Source organism: Pectinophora gossypiella, chromosome Z (genome assembly GCF_024362695.1).
Source record: "Pectinophora gossypiella chromosome Z, ilPecGoss1.1, whole genome shotgun sequence".
Taxonomy (NCBI): domain Eukaryota; kingdom Metazoa; phylum Arthropoda; class Insecta; order Lepidoptera; family Gelechiidae; genus Pectinophora; species Pectinophora gossypiella.
In genome coordinates, this window is record NC_065433.1 from 26,721,730 (window position 1) to 26,745,435 (window position 23,706).

Sequence of the window (23,706 nt, forward strand, 5' to 3'; positions counted from 1 at the left end):
TAAAGATCTTTTTAGGAACGTATGAAAGTAAAATAATAAAACTTAAGGATAATGTACTCTCCATTGATTTGAATCATAAAGAAAGACGTAATGTTTTATTGCACAACTTAGCACAAAAATTAATTTGTAAAACCGGTACTTATAAAAAGGTTAAAATAAAGCACATCCGGGTACATCATTGTTAATATTTTTTTACTTTGACAGCTGCTGTGAGAATAGACAAGGACAGCAAGGTTATGTTTGCTAATTTGACATTTAGGTTATGATTCGTAACGAAATTGAGATAAAGTCTTTCTGTAGTGTCCATTTAGTTAGTTAATTAATAGTTTAGTTAAGTTAAAGAAGATATATTCCTAATATGGCCAGTTCCATATTGGCAAAGGTAAGTTCCATGTTTTTTATCTTTACATCTCAGCTTTGCGCAATTGAGAAATAAAATTTAAATCGACTTCATTTAATGAATACATATTTTTATTACGCTCTCTGTTCGTCTAAAGATCCCTATAATATATTACAGCTGAAGCGAGACCTATGTGATTTAAGAGTCCTATGTATTGATTACAAAAAATAAACTTGGCAGAATAGATTTGTTCCCAGGCCATTAAAGACTAATAAAAAGTTTAGATAGTATTGATTTTTAACTACTAGACTTCTATACTGCAGTTTTGAAACACTTGTAACTGCAATCTTTCAAGATGGGGAGCTTGCGGCTTGCACCTGCTTCAGTGCTGGCACATCCTGCTCGAACGACCACCTCGAAGCATTTTGTGCCTAAGTTCAAGAAACTTCGGGCTCAAAAGTACATGAAGTTTGAATTGCCTGACTATAATCAAGATACTGCAGCTATGACTCCGGAGAAGATCAGACAGAAGATGAAGGAACGTGGAGTGCTGCCCTCCCGGCCCTGGATGGAGAGACCCTTCTACATTTCAGCAACAGGTGGGTTGAAACTGTTTGTGTTCAGAGTACAACTTATATTTTATAGCAACTTAACACCTTGATTTGCCATAAGGCAGATCAAGGTGTTAAGTTGCTATAAAATATAAGTTTAACCTTCGTAATTAATTACATTAATATATTCATGTTTTTTTCAATTTACATATCACATCTAAATCATAACTGGTGCTTATTTACTGTGTATAGATATTGTAACTTTTTGTTATATCTGTGCCATGTGAGGCAGGGGTGGAGTTTGCTTTCCTCTTTGTGGGCGGGGTTTTTTATTTTATACACAAATAGCAGATACTAGAATTGTTTTTCAAATAACTACGTCCATTTGAAAATATATTAACTAGCTTGACAAGTTCTTAGTATGTTAAATAGGGGTAATATTATCATCAAAATCTAGAATTGTTAAAAGATAACATGTTGCTATTTTTGGTATTGACTTGAAAAATTGTTGACTTCAATTAATTATCATCTTTACTAGAGTAGGGTAATGAAAGCTATAAATAAATAAAAATAGCCATTATGCACCAACAATTTTACATACTTTTACTTTACTTCTTACTTTTTTACTTTAATTCTTTATACATACTATAGTTATATGTCGGACTATCCTAGGACATAGGCCTTCTCCTTATTGCGCAACTCCTGTCTGTCGCATGTTGCTGTTGACCTTCTCCAACCTTGTGGTAGATCATCTTCCCACCTTTTTTTTGGACTCCCTCTTCGCCTTTTGCCATCTCTGGGGTACCATTCTGTGACATTAGTCCGCTTTTTTATTTTAGACCTCATCATATGTCCTGTTCAATGCCATTTGAGACTCTTTACTGTTATTTATTATATTAGACTGCTTCCCTCGAAATAATAGCATTAAATTACCTAATATTATTCCTGGATTGATCTCTATATTATAAAATTTTCAGGTGGGACCTTCGAGCCCTACATTCCTCCTGAAGGAGATGGCAAAGCCTCCGTAGTGTCTCCAACTCGTGCCAAGCAAGCGGTAGAGCTACTGGAAAAGAAATCCAAATCTATAATGGCAATCAGGAAAATAAAATCTTTTGAAGAAGATTTCAGCAAAAGTGAATTTCCAACCCAAGCTCAAGACATCTACATAAAAGCCCATGAGAGCTTGTCAAACAACGACAAGAAATCCTTGAGGTTGTATGTGACAGAGAAGGCGTATCCGGAGTTCAGGCACAACTCTTTCATGAAGACCATAAGGTGGAAGTTCTTGGAATCGTTAGAGCCTCCAAGGGTTGTACATGCTCGCTGCACGGATGTTGTCAGCAAGGAGAACATATTTGGTCAGGTGAGTAGTTTGTTTATAGAAGATTAAGTTAAATCCCAAAAACTTAATGTTAATCTTCTATGCTGTTCTGGGAGTAAATAAAAAACATAGAACATGTTCAGCTGCTTCTCTTCCCGGGCACGTCGTAAAAACCGAAAGAGGGATTGTGTCCTCTAACATGATGGACTAATGTTATGGGCAATAGGCTGATCCCTTATCACCATAAGGTTCATCATATGCATCTTTGGACTTCGTATCAACAGTGGCTGCAAGTTGTCTTTGAATACTTGTGGCTCTGCCCACCCCATTAGGGATTACGCGCGTGAGTTTATGTATGTATGTATGTACTTAATGTTAACTAATTAATCTGAAAGTGCTGCCAATTATTACAATGAGTTAGTAAATCATCTCTCAATCTCAATTAAGCGACACTGATTAAACCCTTTGGGATTTTGTAGTATAACTTCAAAAGTATGTTTATTCATCAATTAATAATTCTCGTCAAGGTCTTCATTACTTGGTAATCAAATCAAATGCATTTATGGTATAACTACTTATAGGTTAACAAAAAGCAGGCCTTATGCTAATAGTATCACATAGGCATAATCATTTATTCATAATAATAATTACATGTCAGGTTTGATAATACATGTCACTTGAGGTGGCTCTTAAGTTATTCACAGAATCAACTTGGTACACTTAAAGGCAACGGAATGTCATAAGTGCAAGTTGTTCTAAGATTAGGGTCTGTTGATTGGCATACAGTCACAACAGCATAGCAAATCCATTCTCAACATCGGGCTGAAGACTGTCATGGCGGGAGACTTGAAGCAGAGGCAAGCATAAGTTGTAATCTTGGATAATTTCTATTTCCAGGTGACAGTACGCTTCCACACGCGCCAGCAGCTGGCCGTGTACGACCGCTTCGGCCGGCTGCTCCACGGCAGCGAGATATTAGCCAAGGACGTGCTAGAGTACGTAGTGTTTGAGAAACACCTGTCCAACCTTTACGGGACGTGGCGCGTTCACGACAAGATTATCCCCGACTGGGCCCCTCCCAGAGACCCCTCTAAGCTGACACGTGTGCTCGCTGACAGCACTCAGCCAGAGACAGCACTGGAAGCCACCGAAGACAAAACGCCAGCGATCGCCGATAAATAATTTGTGTGAATATTTATTTAGTTAACCCAGTAAATAGCGCCTAGATTGATTCGTTGGTTTTTGTTTTAATTTTACTGAGATTTCAGATTTATTTTTCATTACTTATCCAATTATGCATTTATAACATAAGGTCACGAGTATATCCCAATTGGGGTAGTCAGGGGTACATGGATCGCAGGATGAACTAAGTACCTACACCTCACCGAGACTTCTGTTAGACTAACGTGATAGGCGGTGAGCCGTATCGCCGTCTATAATGGACGAGCCAACTGTCTTAGTGAAAACTGCACATAAGACTGCGTTTATAATGTGTATGTGTATGCTGCCTTGTGGGATTTTACTGGCGTGTGAAAAGATTCGTTGCTATTTTATGGCGCCACAAAAATAGCAAAGAATCTTTTGTCTTTTTTGCAAATATGTTGGTATTTCTGTATACTATCGTTACCAGTTCTGTAGTCATGTTACAGTTGGATGGATTTTAACCCTTTCACGGACGCAATGTTTAGGCGATGTCTCAATCCAATGTCATAACTATTATAAATGAATGGTCAGTGTCCGAGAAAGTGTTAATAAGGCGTTTCTTGATATTAGTCTAATTTACTTTATTGCAAGCGAATTACCTACTTTACTAGTTTTCATTTAGTTGTTGGAACCTTTTTAATTTGTGTCGGATTATAATCACAATTGGGTAGTCAAAGATAAATTATGAAATTCTGATTACTAAATAACGACCTACGAATAAATAATAAGATAAAGACAGATCTAAAGGTGACAAGAACGTTTTTTTTTCTATTTATGAATTTTAATAAAGTAAAATGTTATAATAATAAGTGCGACATTTTGTCACGTTTTTTTTTATGACCTCCCAGGTAGCTTTTTCATACAAATTCCATATTAATTTCGTGTTTCATAAAATTTGCCAATAAACATTAATTGAATCAATACGTAAAAAAAATAACAATAAAAACAACACCAGCTTATTATACGACCCTATTAGCTTATTATTGATTATCTGACGTTTAGTAAAAAGTAACTGATTTGACTAGTTGGAAACTACCCTATTTCATTACTAGCACAGCGAATTTACTCTGAAGCGTGTTATATTATGCGTACATATTGGTGAAACGTATAAAAGCAAATTTCCTTTTTTCTGGTTAATCATGGATGCGTGAGCTATTACCATGTTTCGTTTGAATCACTACTTACCTACGGGACCTTGTATAAACAGACTCTCGCCGTTATCCCTAATGGTGCGGGCAGAGCCACTAGTTATCGGAAGACAAGTTTCCCAGAAGAAATATTAGTTGAACCCACACCAGATGAAGTCCAGTGATCAGGCGATCGCCGAGATGTTGGGATTTCCCATCTCTTATTTAAGAGTCACGCTCTTGTCGGTGTAGCATTCTCCATGCTACTTTTTTAAGCCGTGTATCCACTAAGCAACATTTGTCGCGCGACATGTTGAACAACATGTTGACCAACATGTTGAAAGTGGCGCGGAGCTTTTTGTTTAACACTTTCAAGGACAGAACGTCTACATGCGATGTCACGATCCCAATTATCATAATATTAGCTATGAAAATTCAATGACTAATTCCATGAAAGTGTTAACAACGTTGTCTGTCCACGCATGTCAGTCTTCGACAACATGTCGCCGGAGGAACTAGAGTTGATTTCAGCGGTAGTGGTTGTTATAATTTTATCGAAAACTGGATCAAAAAAAGCCACGTAGCCAGAAAATACTTACAAAAGAAAGAAAATGTGTTCAGTGATCTCTGTATGGTTGATGGAACTTTCTAAACAAACAACAAGGCGCGCCAGCTGGCAACGTCGCGCGCTGTTGTGCAACGTAAATCTACTGTATCAAATCTAGTTCTTTTAAATGATTACGTCTCTGAAGCTATGAATAATGGTTGCCAAGTTGATGTAGTCTATACAGACTACAGCAAGGCTTTTGATAGAATAGATCATGACATATTACTTTCAAAATTATGTAATTGCGGCATCAGGGGGGACTTACTCAGGTGGTTTTCTTCTTATATCAAGAATAGATCCCAGGCTGTTGTCATTAACAATTATATGTCGGGGTGGGTTGGTGTTCCCAGTGGGGTTCCCCAAGGATCGCTACTCGGTCCTCTACTCTTTAATGTATTTGTTAATGATATCAGCAATTGTTTCTCCGTTTCGAAATTATTGTGTTTTGCGGATGACATGAAGATTTTTAACAAAATCGCATCCCTGGATGACGCTCGGGCCCTTCAATCGGATCTTCTACGTTTGGATGAGTATTGTCGGGCAAATAAATTGGATCTAAATCCTTCTAAATGTTTTGTCGTCACTTTTTCTCGTAAATCCAATAACGTTTTAATGCCCTACTCTTTGGAGGGACACACCTTGGTGAGGAGATCTGATATGAGGGATTTGGGTGTTATCCATGACTCCAAACTCATGTTTGATTCGCACATCGACAATATAGTGAAGAGTGCCACTAAAGCTCTGGGTTTCATTATGCGTATTTCTCACTGTTTTACTCGCGCAAAAACATTTAAAATACTTTACTGTGCTTTTGTGCGGAGCAAGTTAGAGTACGCATCTCAAATATGGAATCCCAGATATCAGAAATATATTGATCGAATTGAATCGATACAAAAAAAGTTTATAAAGTTTTTATGCTTTAAATTGAAGAAACCATATTGTTCTTCATCTTATATTCGCATATGCAAGCAGCATCACCTCTTATCCCTTGAAGCGAGGCGTGAGATTGCGGATATATCGTACTTGCTGAGTATAACCAATGGGACTGTTGACTGTCCGGAACTGTTAGGTAAGCTTTTGTTTAACGTTCCCACTAGATCACGAAGGGTTTATCCACCATTTTCACTACCATTAGCATCTAAAAACTATAGACAGGACAGTTTTCTATGGCGAGCAGGCAGAAACCTTAATAACATAATAAAGGATCTTGATATTGATATCTTCAACTGTAGTATACCATCAGTGAAGCGGAAGTTGGCAAAAAAGATATTGGTTGGTTGGGAGTATCATGCGTTGTAATTTACGTGATCGCAGGCATTTTTCTGCTTGCAGATTTCTATCCCGGACATTGTGGGCGACTAGTTGATTTTTTCGTGAAATGTGTTTGTTATGTTTGTATAGGCACCTAGTTTATTTTGCTATCTATTGTTGCTGTATGATCAACATATACCGAAGTCTATCTGTGGAAACCTATAATTGGCTCTTTTGTGATTTATATTTATGTTTATACTATTTGATGTAGCTGTTGGTTTTCCTATAAATAAATAAATAAATAAATAAATAAACGTTGCCGAACATGTTGAGCTGCGCGTCAAATGTTGCCTAGTGGATACACGGCTTTAGGGAAAATAGGGCAGTTGTTTCCCTCCTGCCTTCCGCCCCTTCTTACTCTCTCGTCCTTTACGTGTGAGGTTTCTACAGAGCATGTTTAAGTGGAGGTACCAATGTATGACCGTGTCAATAATAGAATAAGGAATACTGTACAAATAGGTAATATAAACTCATGAGACAAATTTTATTTGCGACAAAATTTATCAACATTCGACTTTAGTTCTATGGTGAATCGGTCATAGGTACAGATATTGTCGTAGGAGAACGGTTGCAAAAAAATAATAAATAACAATTCTAAATAATAATTTAATTTATTTATTATATTCATCCACATTGTAATTAATTGATATGACAATAGCTTAGGTATAAATATTGGCAAGTTTTCCTGCTTGCCAAAGTCCGGTTATTTAAAAATTAAGTTATAAGGTTCAATCACGCATTAGTCTTGTATCTAATTGTCCTAAAATTAAAAACGAAACATTTCTAGCGAGGTTCAATTAAAATCAATGTTAAAAGTATAAGTTAAGAAACAATTCACAAGACATCACAAGACACTACAAACAATTTCGAGGACAACAAAAAATTAAGTGTAACTCCATTGAAACATTTCGTCCTTTTACAAAACGTTTTTAGCTGTAGTATGGCAGGCGCGACGCAACGTTAATGTGGGCTTTACAACCGATAGACGCAGGCCGTCTTAAATACAAATTACGTGTCGCCTGCAATACTTCAACTGCTGGGATAATATGAGACTATGGCGAGCCATGCGTAATGCTGGAGACGACTTTCTTGTCTAGCAACTTAGAGGCCATGTCCGCGAGCAGCAACGCGAGGTGCTTGGAGTCGCCGCCGCCGCACGCCACCAGCGCCGCTGCCGCCTGGTAGTCGCGCAGCCCTAGGCCTGCCAAGTAGTCGTATGCGATCTCGAATAGTTCTGACAATTTCGATTTGACGTCATCCCAAACCTCTCGCATCGATACCGCTGTGTACAAAAAGAAAAATTATTAATTGAGTCTACCTACTTACTGGAGACTAGGTCTAGGTGTTAGTGACATCGTAAAGAAAACTTCAAGGGATGGTTGAGACCATGATTCTGTGTTATCAAGTGGTATTTTCCGTCGCATAAGTATGAAAATGAAATAAATAAAAAATCACAAATATTTTCGTGAATTTTCCGACAGGAAATTCCACTTGATATCAGCTCTGATCGGTCCGAATCATCTCCCTCAGTATTAGTATTAGTGATCGCGGTCAAACGCACTCAAATCTTTTAATATAAAAATCTTGTAACGTGTGCTATGAACGACCACAATCCCTAATGGGGCGGGCTGAACCATAGACAACAAATGACAATCTGAATCCACGCAGTATCGATATACTGATGAGCAATGGTAAATCGCTTTTTCCGGCAAAATATGGGACGTGAGACGCGGATACGTGTGCGACGTTGCATGTGATGTCATACGAAAATATGTAGGTATATTGTATTTATGGTCTTACCAGCAATGCCGAGGCCGCACGCACCGCCCATCGCGCCGCCCAGCGCCGCGCCGATGTTCCCGCCGTAGCGGCGGCCGATCACCGTGCCAGCTATGGTGAGGCCCGTCGTGATGATCAGCGCGTTCTTCGCTTTGCCCTCCGACATGATCACGCGGAAGTCAAAACGGTCGCTGATGGAGAGAATCACGTCTTGTAATTCGGTAGGGTCGAAGGGCAGGCGGGAACAACCTTGTGCGCTGCAGCAATCCATTTCCCAGTCCGAGACGGAAGCGTCGGAGTCCGATTCTGACGACATGGGGACGTGGCAGCGTGGTGGCGGCCTGCTTGTCGCGATGTGAGGCGTGCGCCTCCCAGGAGCGCGCGAGAAGAAATGGACCGCATTCACGGCGCGCCACGGCGACGTCGATGCGCTCGGGAGGGTAGACGTTAAACAATTTTGTTAGCAATAGTGTTGCCCATTGATAGTAACAGGGCTATTATATCAATCCATCAATCATTCGTCAATCATGACTTTTTCTTTAAACAAAAATCGACCTTATTATTACATTGCTGTGACAGCTATTTGTAGGGACATATAGTGTTTGTCGGCAGATTGACAAAAGATTGTCCACAAACCACCGACAGAATTAGTGCTGAGTATCTCTAACACATAGTTGCAAACTATCGAGAGTATCGCACTTCGTACGTAGAGGTAAATTGGATATGGCGGCGATCACAATAGACCTGTTAGCTCGCAGTGAAGTCTCCTGTTTTAAAAATATGGCACTCCGTCGATACTTCGGTATTATTAGGTATTATATTATCGATAATATTATTTCACTAGTCAGCAACTGCAACCATTTTTAAATATTTCTGTTTCACCCTCTATTTTCACCTATTTGGTAAAAAGGTAGCCATTACACGCTCACGCAAGCGATTGATTGAAGGATAAGATTGATCTCCCATTGGTGTTGCAAACTTCAAAAGGTTTGCATCGGTTATCCACCAATAGTAAATTAATTTACTTAATGTTGTAGAAAAGTCAACGTTCCTCAAAAAAAAAAAAAATATTGATGGCGTTGGTAATAGTTGTTTTCATGGATAACAGACATGCATCTTACATCTGTTCTTGGGTATAAATGATGACCCTTGTTTACATCTTCGACCCATTATTATTCTGATCAAAATAAGGACAAGCAATGTAGGTAGATACATAATTATATTCCATTTTAGCTGATCCAACTATCTAGCAACAATAAATTTTATATATGCCTCTGCTATTACATTATATTTTTGAATAATTATGTAGCCGTTGGTCCCGGTTATTAGCCGTAAAAACACATCCACCAATCCGCATTGGAGCAGCGTGGTGGAGTATGCTCCATAAACCCTCCGGTTGATTGAGGGGAGGCCTGTGCCCAGCAGTGGGACGTATATTTAGTTTATTTTTTATTTATTTATTAATTTTCTTATAAAAACAATGTTACAAACACTGGAATACAGACATCGGTAAACCCGCAAAAGTTTGTCTCGATGCCTGCTCCTCGCACCACGTCACAATGGTTGTCTTATATTTAATAAAAATTACAAGCTATACCTGTAGGTAGGTACTATAGGCTGTTTATGTTATGTATGTTATATACCCGAGCAATGAGAATATAGGTAATTATCATGTTAAATCTGTACAACGCCATGTATATTGTTTTTGGGGAATGTAGCATGGACAATCCCTCATTGTTGTACTTTATGTCGTAGTTTTAAGTTAAGAGTCACGTCATTTAAGGAAAGGATTAATAAAAAAAACAAAACGAATATCGCTGCTATTTTAATTCTTTTAAACCAGAAATGTTGACATTGATATTGATGCTGATTCTAGCAGACGCACTACACTCCTAATTTTATTTTCAATTGTTTCTACCATTTTTTAAAGGAAAGGGACGGATGACTGACACCTGTTAATTTTAAATGAATTAGTAAATGAAACAATAACCCGGACAAATCAAATACGCATCTCGCTGGTACGCAACCCGTTTCACATGTGGTTTCAACTTAACTCTGTTGAGTTATACGAAAAACGTCTCTAAACACAAAATTAAAAAAATGTTTAAGTTGTATGTCTAAAATAGATTGTCCCTTTCTTTTTCAGCGGATAAGACAGTTTAAAATAAAATTATAGCTCTAACAACGTAGCATGATTAATTGATTAGAGTGACGTACGAGCATTAATATGTATACACTTTGGTACCATGTCACATTAACTTCTTGGACAAATTGAACTGTAAGTCTCACTAAATGTCAAATATGTTAGTGCGACAGAGTCCTAAAGTGGGTACATTATATTGCTCATGACTGTACTGTTATGGTGGCTCTTTCACGTTAGGCGACGTACTTTACCTCTCTTTTGATGTTCTAATCATGTTACGTTATGAGTATATGAGATGTCTGTTAGAATTAGCTCCATTATGAGCTTACATCAATATATTTAAACATTTTTAAATATTAATTCATTTAAACATTTCACTTCATTTCAGTCTTCCATTTGACGATAAAATTGTATTCCCACTAGCCCGACAGGCGAACAAATGGAAAAAGAAACTCACTAGTTTAACGACCGCACCATTGGGCCGGACTAGTGAGAACAAAGATTACATTCGCTTATATTTATCAATATTCAACAATCATCAATCTATTTAAACGTTTTTAAATATTATTTCAAACATTCAATATATATTCAAGATTTAGCGAATCTTACATAAAATCTGTAATACGTAAAATGCGTTCGTTCATACGATTGCTAATAATTACTTGTTAAATATTATTTGGAAATATACTAGGAGGTCAGGAAAGAAAACACCAGCTGCTTATCAACCTAACTTACTCGTCAACGTCTCCCGTTCTATGACATGTATTTACGTCAAAATGAGCTCAACAGGGGGCAACCTGAGGTCCGCCGGAGGTCCGATTTACTCTATGGGGGAACCTTCCATCGTACGTTAGTAGATGCACAGTTTCATGCAAAAATCAAACAAAATATCATCTCTGCGTATTGCCTACTACGTATTGCGTATTGTCTGCGTATTGTAATAGGTTCAAGACAAATTATACAATACTGATTACTAAATAACGCCAGGTCTAAAATTAACGAAAAACATATTCTTTTTTTTCTATTTAAGTTATTTATTAATTTTAGCCAAGAAAAACTTAATAATAAGTCCGACATTTTATCACGTTTTTTTATGACTCTACAGTGTGCTTTTTCATACACGTACCATAGTAATTTCGTGTTTTGACGTTTAGTAAAAAGTAACTGATTTGACTAGTTGGAAACTAGCGTATTCTGATGTAGTTTAAGTATTTCAAAAAACCTGTGGCGTTGTATGGTTTGGTCTTACTGCTTGGTTTACCCTAAGACTGAGATAAGTAAGGAAACGCGGCGTGCGAATAAGAACAATCGAGGCGCATCGCTGCTACGAGTACAACGCTTCTATTCCACGGTGCCATTTTTAGGCAGCAGCAGCGCATTATACATACATAATACCTTACACAACCAATTGCGCTTAATGAGAGAAATCGTCGACTGCGTCAGCGGGGTTGGGGTCGCGAAATGTTTGTTGTCGCGGGCTGATTGGCCGCCTATAGAGGCTGGCCATAAGGCCAGAGTAAACGAAGTTGCCGTCCCTCGTAGGAACGGTGGGTACCTAATTAACGCGCGTAAGGTGTGATAAGCACTGGCATAACCCATAAAATAGAACACATTCTACCCTCAAGAATGGAGTTACAAAAGTGTTTGTAAGTAAGTCAATAATTAGTAAGACCAAATTACTACGCTTATTAGTTACGTGTCTCAGTTACATACTAGATAAATAATTTCTAAAAATGTTGAATTACTCTATTGACGTTTCAATGTCTTCAATCCTTGGAACACATACAGATATTAATAATCAAATCCTGATGTTTCTGTTAATAAATATAACGTGTGGTGCATTCAGAATTGGTTTATCTGTGCGTGTCCCAATAGTTCCAATGCCATAAGCCTCCATCCGTCCGACTGCTGGGGCACCCATCAAATCGCAGGGCACGAGGAAATACTCGACATTAAAATAATTTAATACTTAGGTGCATATTTTTGATTTACGTACTTATCATAATAATTTTTTATAATTGACCCATTTTGACCACAGCCAAAAAGATGTGTTGTAACACGTTCTCAAAGTTTACATTTGTCTAATTAGCATCACTTCTGCGAACGTTTTGGAAATACAGTCATTTTGAGATGTGGTCATAGCGGGTAAAACTATCGTATCCTTATGGTTTACTTGACTGTACTTCTACTGAATAGGGTAGCTGATTTTTTTTACATCTATCTACTTATGGGGACACGTTAAAGATTAATCTAAAATCCGTTTTTCAATATCTCATCTAACGCCGGAGATATGCTCCGTCCCGTTCTAGCAAAACAGCATTTGCACGTAGCTTGCACTAGGAACATATGACGTCATGCGTTCCTATTGCCGTTCCTTTCTAGCTCCCAGATTTCTAATAACTAACTATTATAAACAACGTATTTCGATTTTGGAACTACGTATAGTTTGATACATGTCAACTACCCCATTGTTCACAATAGGTTATCGCTAGAATTATCTAGTGACATAAATATCTGCTTATTTAAGCTCCGGCTACAAGCAATCTTACATACTTAAAATAAATTTAGTTTTTGTGAAGTGACTTATTGTAGATTTGCCTCAAATGGCATTAACTACTTGGCTGGCCGAATAAACGCCGTTAGAAGATAGATGATCAGCCTATAAACCGCAATTCCTCTATGGTCATTGCCACATAATGTAAAACAACATAAACGCTTGAGCTATGTGATAGGGGACCGAATCGCCGTCTGTAATGCTCGGTAGGAGATTATAAGATGAATAAACGTAGGTCTGGCACCGTGGATTGAACCGGCACTCCCCGCTTGAGAGGCAAGTCGATATGATTAGCATTGTTATTTTTGCTCCGACCCTAGCAGAGAAGTAAAATTCCGAGAACGCGTGACGGAATCCTGGCTCGGGGCTACTGAATTCGATTGAATGCGTTGCATCCCTTCTGAGACAGTAGTACTGCTATGTAGTTCAGGATTTGTACCCGGTTAATGGCAACAGCCTTCGTGGTCTAGTGGTTAGAGCGTTAGGCTCACGATCTGGAGGTCCGGGTTCGATTCCCGATGGGGACATTGTCGAAATCACTTTGTGACTGTCTTTTGGTAAGGACTTTTCAGGATTGAATCACCTGATTGTCCGAAAAAGTAAGATGATTCCGAGGTTCGGAGGGCACGTTAAGCCGTTGGTGCCGGCTATTAGCCACGTAACACGTCCACCAACCCGCATTGGAGCAGATTGAGGGGAGGCCTGTGCCCAGCAGTGGGACGTATATAGGCTGTTTATGTTATGCTATGGTAACAGGCTCGTTCATACTCGTATTACTTGGGAATTAAACATAGCTGGCGAGGAGTGGGGGTACTTTGATAAAGTCGTTTCACTCTATGCTATTTTTGTTTCACACAACTGTATATGCAGTGACAACATGTAACCGGAGCTCTATGGATAAACATTACTTATACATCTGAGACAACATGCATGACCAAAAGCTTTCCGCATCATATCAAAAATCTAAGTTTCCTTTAACTTATTGTCTCCTTCCTCACATTATATCACACGCCTTTATCATAGCTTTTTTAAAATATTGGTACAGATAGATTACTTTTTACGTTATTAGTCTTAATTTTGTGAAAATTGTAAATTGGTAGTTTCCGAGAAGTGGTATTTACTAGTTACGACCACTTGAACATTCTAATCCCTGTAAATTCCAGGTACATATAAAACGGTAAAGGAGTAAAGATATTAAAAATATTTACTTTACTTTTTAAAGTTTTAAGTTTCGGTGAAATGTAAATAGAGTTTTTTTGAAAAATTACGATCACAGTAAGAGAGGCTTCCTTCTACCCTTTATACCTACTCATAAAAGCTTTTGGTCGAAATTTTTATTTAAGATTTTATTTAAAAATACATATAATTTTTTACATTTAAAACATTTAAAACATTTAAAACATTTAAATTTTTAAAATTTCAGAAAAAACCACAAGCGATTGGCATTAGCCTTGCCGTGTGTCGGCGCATAGAAAAATCGGAATGTCTCCGTTCACTGGCTAGCAGTGTGTCGCGGGTCCCGTCAGTAAGATGTGTTGTTCAGACGAGAGTGGGGGCGCGGGCCGAGGGCTTCGGCGGCAGCGGAGGCGGCGTCCGGGGCGCCGGTGACGGCTCATTCTTATTCTGTAGGCGCTGGCGCTGGGTCTCGCGGAGATTCTCGAGGAAGTCTGAAAATTTAAATACAGGGTGTTAGTGACATCGTAACGAACACTTTGATGGGTGATTCAGATCATTATCAAGCGGAATTTTCCGTTGCAAAAGTATGAAATTGAAAATAATTAAAATACACTATACATAAAAATACATTTTCATGAATTTTCTGAGAGGAAATTCCACTTGTTATCAACTCAGAATCATGGTCTGAATCATCCCCTCAGTGGTCGTTACGGTGTCACTAACATCCATATGTACTTGTATGAAACATGTACGTACTTATACACGGTGTAAATAACATCGTAACGAATACTAAAGGGATGATTCAGCTCAGTATTCTGAGTTAATATGAAGTCAAATTTTCCATCATAAAAGTATAGAATTGACAAGAAGTAAAAAATAAACAATAAAAATCCACTTGATAATAACTCAGAATCACGGAATCGTCTCCCTCAGTATTCGGTACGTCACTAACACCCTGTATACGATAATAATGAGTATCCCGGGCGAATAAAATAGGCATCTCGCTAATATTTATTTATTTATTTGTTAATATGACGTGTGCTGTCAACTTAATAATACTAATAATATAATATTTTATTATAGGTAATACAATATTATATTATTATTATACCGCCGAAAAGGAAAGGGACGGGTAATCAAAAGTCATAAAATTTAGGGAACAATTTTAGGCAGTTTAAAAAACCTTTCCAAAATGTTATATTGGCCAATAAACCGACAGAATTAATAATAATAAGTCATTTATTTCTGGCATAAAAAACCCATATACAAAAATAAAAGATACATTAAAATGATATAAAATATGAAATAATACCTATATTATTTCATATTTTATATCATTTTATTGTAATAATACCTATATACCATTGAAGCCATTGTCAAGGGATCTTGTGGCTAGATAGATTAGATGTGGTCTTTCAATTTTTATTACATTTTTCCTCACCTTATGGTTGTCTGGAAGAAATCGCTTTAAGCGATAAGGCCGCCATTTGCCATGTACTTAGTTAAGAGACTTTTTGTAATTATTTATTTTTATTTTGGTGCAATAAAGTGTATTTGTATTGTATGTGGCACCTACCGGGTGGATGATGATGCAGTGGCGCCCCGGCTCGCAGAGCGGCTCGCACGCGGGCGCCAGATGTTCCGGGCGCACCAGGCGCGGCCGCGGTGCCCGCCGGGGCTTCCACGCGGGCCGTTCTGTTGGCTGCGGAGCCCTGGAATACAAGATAAATGCTCGTCTTAAAAAGGTTAACTTATACAATCGATTCGGGTCCGACTTCTTCTCTCGTGTGGGTTGAAAGGTGGACCTCATCAACCGTCAGGGTTATTATTCAGCCTCCGTGGTCCAGTGGTTTGAGCGTTGGGCTCAGACTGGAGGTCCCGGGTTCAAATCACGGTGGGGACACATCACAAAAATCCCAGTTGCTACTTACTGATGTAAGTTAGTAGTCGTTGTCAGCGGCCTTTGCCTTGACACTAGGGTTGATGGGGTTGTACGTCCGACATGGACATGCTGTTGAGACAATTTCATAATGTTTGACACCTGCATGTATGTACCTACACAGCTTCTCAATAAATGTTTCTTGTTTCTTGTTGAATCCACCTCACAACCCACACGATAGAAGAAGAATTGAGCTGCCAAATGCCCCTGACATGACTCACGTAACGACTATTTACATGTGTGTTCCATAAATTTGATGCCTGTGGCCAATCGACATCCCGTCCCTTTCCTTCTCGGCGGATAAGAAAATGACAGGTATAACTTAAAATTAGATAGTGTCTGGAATCAGCACCATTAGGACATCAAAAGGTTAAAATACACATTATATTAACGTCTGTAAGGATGTTCTTGTAAACATGTGTCAAATGTACCTTTTGTTATTAGTTTTATAAGAGCATGCCCATTAGTGTTGTGGCTTTGTAAAGAATGCAAGTAGGAATATTCTTTGTTCCTCACATCGCCTTAATGCATCTTGCATTAGATATTGTTAAAAATATCAACACAACTGTCACCATATCACGTTGTTGAAGATAGAATCTTGAAATTTCATACAAAGAAACTAGAAAGTTTATTTTTGGAAATTCATCCCTAAAGGGCTCAAATACGACATAAAAGTTTGTATGGCTGTCATTTTTGAAGTTAGAATCATTGTGCGGGACATGAGATGGTCATAGGACCGATCTGACAAGCCCCTTAGGCACATACACTGTGTAGTTCCGCGTGTGAGCAGTGATAAGACAATCTGATTGCTTTCAACTATTTATTTACAGTAATACATACAGGGTGTTAGTGACATCGTAACGAATACTGAGGGGGTTGATTCAGACCATGATTCTGAGTTATTATCAAGTGGAATTTTCCGTTGCAAAATTAATGATTTTTTTATACTTTTGTGATGGAAAATTCCACTTGATATTCAGAATAATGAGCTGAATCATCCCCCTCAGTACAGTATTCGTTACGATGTCGCTAACACCCCAACAAGTAGTTATGGGTATTAGTGACACGGTAACGAATACTGAGGGGATGGTTTAGACCATGATTCTGAGTCGATATCAAGTGGGATTTTCAGTCCGAAAATTCATGAAAAAATTTGAGCTTTTTAAAATTATTAGATGAGAGATATAGACGGAAAATTCTACTTGATATCAACTCAGAATCATGGTCCGAATCATCCCTCAAAGTTTTCGTTATGATGTCACTAACACCCTGTATACAAACTTAACACTATACAAACATAAAACTATATACACAACTATGAACTGAACACAACTACTATCTAAGAACATAATTATTTACACGTCATACAAAAAACGATACTAAGTCACAATTGTAGTATTAACGATATAATTTGTTCGCCGATATTAATAACTGTTACTGTAAGTTAATTTGAAATTTTCGGAGGGCCCGTTAAGCCGTTGATCGCCGTAAAAATAACTCTACCAACCGGCAGTGGAGCAGCGTGGTGGACTATGCTCCATAGCCCCTACGGTTGATTGAGGGGAGGCCTGTGCCCAGCAGCGGGACGCATATAGGCTATGTTTCTTTTATGTACCTGTTCATCATCCCTGGTGTCGTCGTGCACGCGCACGGCCAGGTCACTGAGCGAGTCAGTGTCGTAGTCGCGCGCGCGCTCGCGAGCACATTCCCCGCCCTCCGTCAGCTCCACTACCACCAGCCTGCATCCATCCAGGTCCTGTACACGTTATAACATACATTCATAAATGTAACTGAGTTCCGAGCTGCTTGATCGGCATTACAGGGTTAAGGCACTTCCAGTTAGTAGTCAATTTGATAGACCCCGTTAAAAATAAGATTAAAAGAATTAAAAATTTTAAGCATGTGCGTACATACTGCACATGTAAAGTAACAACGTTGGATAAGTTTTATTTATTTAATAGTTTATTGTACACAGCACAGCCGGGTCTGCATGATAATCGCGCCGCGAATTATATTAAGCGTTTCGACCAATAAACGATAAGAATGCTTTCTACGTAGATGGACGACAAACGGCTATTGGTCGATGGCCTCGATATAATTCGCGCCGCGCGGCGCGGTTACCGTGCAGAGCTTACTGGATATAAACAATTAGACTAACACTAGACAGGCAAACAGTTCAGCTTATTTCTAGTAGAAATCTCTTCCAGCAGATCGGGAAAGAGAAAGTTATTCCCTGAGCGTCAGTAACACGATGACACTTTACTAATTTAATTATTCTCACTTTGTTCTTCCGGTTGTGTGGCTTTGTAGGTATAGAATAAAGAAGAACACTACATACAACAATAACCTTCCGCCCCGCGCCGATTCGTATCGGACACTGACTTCACCCCCTCTGGGTCTTACTTTAGTTTTAAATGACCGTAAGCCGCTAAGGAGTAAGGGGGGAGCGCGAGACTCGCGCCAATAGGGCCGTGAACTAGGTTCAACATAAATTATGAAATTCTGATTACTAAATAAAGACAGATGTACATACATACATACATAAACTCACGCCTATTTCCCACCGGGGTAAGCAGAGACTATAGAATTCCATTTGCTTCGATCCTGACACACTTCTCTTGCTTCCTCCACATTCATCAATCGCTTCATACACGCACGCCAGTTCAGAGTAGATCGTATTGAACCTTTCTAAGGACATCTCCAATTTGGTCATCGTAAGTCCTTCTCAGTCTTCCTCTGCCAGCCCTACCATCAACTTTCGCTTTATATACCGCTTTTGCAATCCTATTATCCTTCATCCGCTCTACGTGAAAGACAGATGTAAAACTAACGAAAAGTTTTTCCTTTTTTCTACTTAACTTATTTATGAATTTAAATCAAGAAATACGTAATAATAACTCCGACATTTAGTCACGTTTTTCTATGACGTCACAGCGTGCTTTTTCATAAAAATCCCATAGTAATTTCTTGTTTTGACGTTTAGTAAAAAGTAACTGATTTGACTAGTTGGAAACTAGCCCATCCCCTGCCCGGCCAAGTGGTTATTATTATTATTATTAATAGCCCTCAACGTCCCACTGCAGGGCAAAGGCCTCTCTTCCCTTCTTCCACTCCTCCCCGTCCCCAGCTTGCTCGCGCCACCGTTTCGAGAAGCGGTCTAACTCGTCGCGCCATCTCTTCCGTGGCCTACCCCGACGTCTGACAGCACTTGCAGGAACCCACTCTGTAGCTTTTTTGGCCCAGAGGTCATCGGGCATTCGGGCAACATGTCCAGCCCAGTCCCATTTCAAGCAGGCAGGAAGTTTTTATATGCGGCGAATCTATAATAAGTAAAAAACATATTAGGCCGTCGGATAATCTTCGGTTACCTGCATCGCCGTATCAGGGTGCACCGGACTGCCATCCTTGAGCACGGCGCGGGGCGCCGCGCTGGGGGCGGCATAGCGTGCGAGCACGGGGCGCAGCACGTGCCGCAGGCGGCGCGCTGGCCGGCAGCGCACGGCCACGCACCGCCCCCCCACCTCCATGCGGACAACGCAGCGCCGCTCCACCACCACCTCGCGCCCCCCCAGGACGGTAGATGGTGATGACGCGTCGATCACGGCTGTCTCGCCCTGAAGAACACCCTCATAATTCAATGACGTTCTTTCCAGGCCACGAAATATAGATGGCGCTGACTAACTCCTACGTGATAATTACTCATCGCTCGGATACGTAACTGGGTAGTTTCGTAGGTCAAAGATAATTTATATAATTCTGATTACTAAATAATGACAGATTGAGAGACTGGAGAGATGAGAGACTAACATACATACATTAACTCACGCCTATTTCCCACCGGGGTAAGCAGAGAATATAGAATTCCATTTGCTTCGGTCCTGACACACTTCTCTTGCTTCCTCCACATTCATCAATCGCTTCATACACGCACGCCGGTTCAGAGTAGATCGTATTGAACCTTTTCTAAGGACATCTCCAATTTGGTCAATGTAAGTCCTTCTCGGTCTTCCTCTGCCAGCCCTACCATCAACTTTCGCTTTATATACCGCTTTTGCGATGAGAGACTAAAGGTGACAAAAAACGTTTTCTTTTTATCTATTTAACTTATTTATGAATTTTAATAAAGTAAAATGTAAAATTTAAATAATAAGTGCGACATTTTGTCACCATAAAGCAACACGGACCTCCGCGGTTTGTAACGTTTTTCTATGACGTCACAGGTTGCTTTTTCATACAAATTCCATTGTAATTTCGTGTTTTGACGTAACAAAAAGTAACTGATTTGACACATACTTAGTTGGAAAGTACCTTATTATTTCAATACAATATAATTTCGAAGGCATATACAGGGTGTTAGTGTCACCTTAACGAAAACTTTGAGGGATAATTCAAACCATGAGTTTGAGTCGATATCAAGCGGAATTTTCCGACGAAAAAGTATGGAACTAAAACAAATTAAAAAATACCCTAAACTTGACATGAATTTTCGACAGGAAATTCTATTTGACGGCAACTCAGAAAGAATCATGGTCTGAATAGAATACCAAAGTTTTCGTTATGATGTGTTGCGGTGTTACTAACATCCATAAGTAAGTGCGCAATGCAAAGCTTTCTTAGATGAATTGCTCCGATGTGGCCATTTTAACCCCCCAGTACGTACTTGTACGGGGTGTAAGTGACGAGGAACACTGAGGGGAACGATTCAGCTCATGATCCTGAATCAATGTCAAATATTTTCCATCGAAAAAGTATAGAATTGAAAATGATTTAATGCAACTATTATATGGGAGAGGAGTGGAAGAATCAAGGGGAGGCCCTTGCCCAGCAGTGGGATCGTATAGGCTAAATAAGATTGCGAGAAGTGGGTGTACTATATACCCCTGCCTACCCCTTCAGGGATGTAGGCATGATGCTATGTTATATGTATGTTATTATTTATTTACTTAGGTATTAATTAGGAAATCGGAACCGTAATTTCATGAGGTTATGATAACTATTTCTCTTTTTAAAACTTTTATTATTTCGTGTCCGAAAGGGTCTACGATGCGACAGTCATACGAGTATGTAACTTGCCAACTTGTGCACCATCGCGCGAGATGTGGGTGTACTATACAATACACCTCTGCCTCCCCTTCGGGGACACAGGCGTGATGTTGTGTTATGAACAGAACTAGTGAAGAGCGAGCAACACATACCGGTTGGCAGTCCTTGAGCAGCACGTCGTAGTTTACGGCGAGCAGGTTCCTGCGCTGGAGCAGGCGGTCGACAAGCCTGCGCACGGGCACCGCGGCCTCCACCCCCACCACAGACGTCGCGCCATCCGGGAGGACAACGCGACACAACGCCCCGGACTTTACAACCTGCGACAAGGGAAATTGAATACGTTATTTATTTATTTAGAAAAAACAGTTTTACTACTGCACTAACGGAAAAATCCAATGCGTACAGTAAACTTCATCATCATCATCAATTTAAGAGCCACGCTCTTGTCGGTGTAGCATTTTCCATTCCAGTCTATCAAAGGCCAATAAACTTACAGTAAACTTAGGGTGGTATTAATAAACTAATCTCAGCTTTGAAACTGCCCTCAAGATCATGTCAATGTGACAGTTCTTATATAAAAACAGGGACTTGTAAGAACTGGGTAAGTATTGTTATAAATAATACACTCTTACGTTGAGCTTAAATAGCAAATGGAATGTTGCATAAACGAGTTTATTACTGCTAGAGAAAATAACATAGTTGGTAGGTGTTCGTTTCACGATCTTGTCGTCTGAGAAAGTAAAAATAAATTGAATTACTGCTAAATAGCAAGGTTTTCTAGAAATTGTTGTTGGCGTCAGATCTGGCAACCCCCGTTGCCTAGGTATTGTTGTTTATATAGCGCTTAGCAACGATGGTGTAGTAACGTTTCACGATATTAGCAAGCGAAATCAAAAATGACCAACTCAGTATTAACGTATAATAAAGCGTAAAAGATAACAGCCTCTGTGGTCTAGTGGTTAGAACGTTAGGCTCACGATCTGGAGGTCCGGGTTCGATTCCCGATGGGGACGTTGTGGAAATCACTTTGTGAGCCTGTCCTTTGTTTGGTAAGGACTTTTCAGGTTTGAATCACCTGATTGTCCGAAAAAGTTAGATGATTCCGTGCTTCGGAGGGCACGTTAAGCCGTTGGTCCCGTCTATTAGCCGTAAAAACACCTCCACCAACCCGCGTTGGAGCAGCGTGGTGGAGTATGCTCCATACCCGCTCCGGTTGATTGAGGGGAGGCCTGTGCCCAGCAGTGGGACGTATATAGGCTGTTTTTGTGTATGTAAGTAGAAAACCTTACTTTACACCCCCGTTGCTAAGCGCCATACAATCAACAATACCTAGGCAACGGGGATTGCCAGATCTGACGCCAACAATTGTAAAACAATCCGGGGTGGTGCAATACAACCATATTACACGAGGGAAGTTCATTTCATAATTGTTACTTTTATAATTGAGTCTCTAGTGACTTACAGTTGCAAAACGAAACGTCGAGGTGAGAAGTCATAAAAAGTTACAATAAAAAACAAACTTACGATATTAGCTCGATGTACATGAGGCTGACTATAAAGTACCTTCATAGAATTACATTAGGAGTACTCTTGGTTTAGTGGTTAGGTTAACGTTGGGCTAACGATCTGGAGGTCTAAGTTCGATTCCCGATAGGGACATTGTCGAAATCACTTTGTGAGACTGTCCTTTGTTTGGCTGGGTTATTGCAGGCTGAATCACCTAATTGTCCGAAAATGTAAATGGAAGGCACGTTAAGCCGTTGGTTCCGGGCTGCTAGTCCAAACACATCCATTAAGCGGCAGTGGAACAGCTTGGTGGAGTGTGCTTCATACCCCCTCCGGTTGATAGAGGGGAAGCCTGTGCTCAGCAGTAAGACGTATAAAGGCTATTTATTTTATGTACGAGTACCCTTTAAATAAATAAATAGAACTTAGGCTAGGCTTATGTAATAAACTCACGCCCATATCCCTATTGGGGTAGTCAGAGGTACATCCATCGCAATATGAACAAAGAACCGTATCGCCGTCTATGGTCGAACCAACTGTGTTAGTGAAAACTGCACTTAAGAGAAATTAATAATTCATTGGTGCAAGTCCGATTCCGGGATGCAAACCGGCGCTCCCATTTAAGAAGCAAGCCGATGAACCACAGTGACTATCCACAGTTCATATACAGGGTGTTAGTGAAATCGTAACGAATACTAAGGGGGACGATTCAGACCATGATTCCGAGTTAATATCAAGTGGAATTCTCCGTCGCAAAATTCATGAAAATGTTTTCGTTTTTTAAGTATTTTCAGTTCCATACTTTTGCGACGAAAAATTCCACTTGATATAAACTCAGAATCATGGTCTGAATCTTCCCTCAAAGTTTTCGTTACGATGTCACCAACACCCTCTATGTATAAAAATACAACCGCACTACTAAATCGTGAACAAGAGATAGTAAACGTTAATCAAGAGCTTTGAGACAAACGAGTATAGTTAATCGACTTCAACGGTCTGCGCAGACGGCCTATGCTCGTGTTTAAACTGACTGAGTGCCTCATGGAACAGGTCCGCCACTAGGTACATTTGCGCCCAGGCTTTGAGTAATTCGTGCTGTCGAG

At 39.6% G+C, this 23,706-nt stretch overlaps 3 protein-coding genes across 3 annotated transcripts in view; 1 reads left to right on the top strand and 2 right to left on the bottom strand.

Annotated features, from left to right (window-relative positions):
- The first annotated feature begins 219 nt into the window (after positions 1–219).
- On the top strand, positions 220–3,446 carry LOC126380366 (probable 39S ribosomal protein L45, mitochondrial). The gene is made up of 4 exons (XM_050029749.1): positions 220–382; positions 696–939; positions 1,869–2,257; positions 3,113–3,446. Exons 1-4 carry the CDS (start codon positions 359–361, stop codon positions 3,395–3,397), a joined length of 942 nt encoding a protein of 313 aa, XP_049885706.1. The 5' UTR covers positions 220–358; the 3' UTR covers positions 3,398–3,446.
- A 3,616-nt stretch (positions 3,447–7,062) lies between these two features.
- LOC126380389 (uncharacterized) lies at positions 7,063–8,660 on the bottom strand. Its single transcript, XM_050029781.1, has 2 exons — positions 8,264–8,660; positions 7,063–7,745 (listed from the first exon to the last, which is right to left on the bottom strand). Exons 1-2 carry the CDS (start codon positions 8,556–8,558, stop codon positions 7,516–7,518), a joined length of 525 nt encoding a protein of 174 aa, XP_049885738.1. The 5' UTR covers positions 8,559–8,660; the 3' UTR covers positions 7,063–7,515.
- Positions 8,661–14,014: 5,354 nt separating this feature from the next.
- The window catches only part of LOC126380288 (regulator of G-protein signaling loco), a 162,443-nt gene continuing 152,751 nt past the window's right edge, over positions 14,015–23,706 (bottom strand). Inside the window, exons 10-14 of the mRNA XM_050029590.1 lie at positions 21,250–21,414; positions 19,423–19,668; positions 17,670–17,810; positions 15,692–15,827; positions 14,015–14,606 (exon numbers count right to left, since the gene is read on the bottom strand). Of these exons, the coding sequence (XP_049885547.1) occupies positions 14,479–14,606; positions 15,692–15,827; positions 17,670–17,810; positions 19,423–19,668; positions 21,250–21,414 (816 nt within the window). The 3' untranslated portion in view covers positions 14,015–14,478. The remainder of the gene's footprint in view (positions 14,607–15,691; positions 15,828–17,669; positions 17,811–19,422; positions 19,669–21,249; positions 21,415–23,706) is intronic.

Coding starts and splice junctions, on each gene's coding strand:
- LOC126380366 (XM_050029749.1), top strand. CDS start 359: ATGGCCAGTTCCATATTGGCAAAG. Junction 383..695: donor CCAGTTCCATATTGGCAAAG/GTAAGTTCCATG, acceptor CAATCTTTCAAG/ATGGGGAGCTTGCGGCTTGC. Junction 2,258..3,112: donor AGGAGAACATATTTGGTCAG/GTGAGTAGTTTG, acceptor TTCTATTTCCAG/GTGACAGTACGCTTCCACAC.
- LOC126380389 (XM_050029781.1), bottom strand. CDS start 8,558: ATGTCGTCAGAATCGGACTCCGACGCTTCCGTCTCGGACTGGGAAATG. Junction 7,746..8,263: donor GTGCGGCCTCGGCATTGCTG/GTAAGACCATAA, acceptor TTTTGTACACAG/CGGTATCGATGCGAGAGGTT.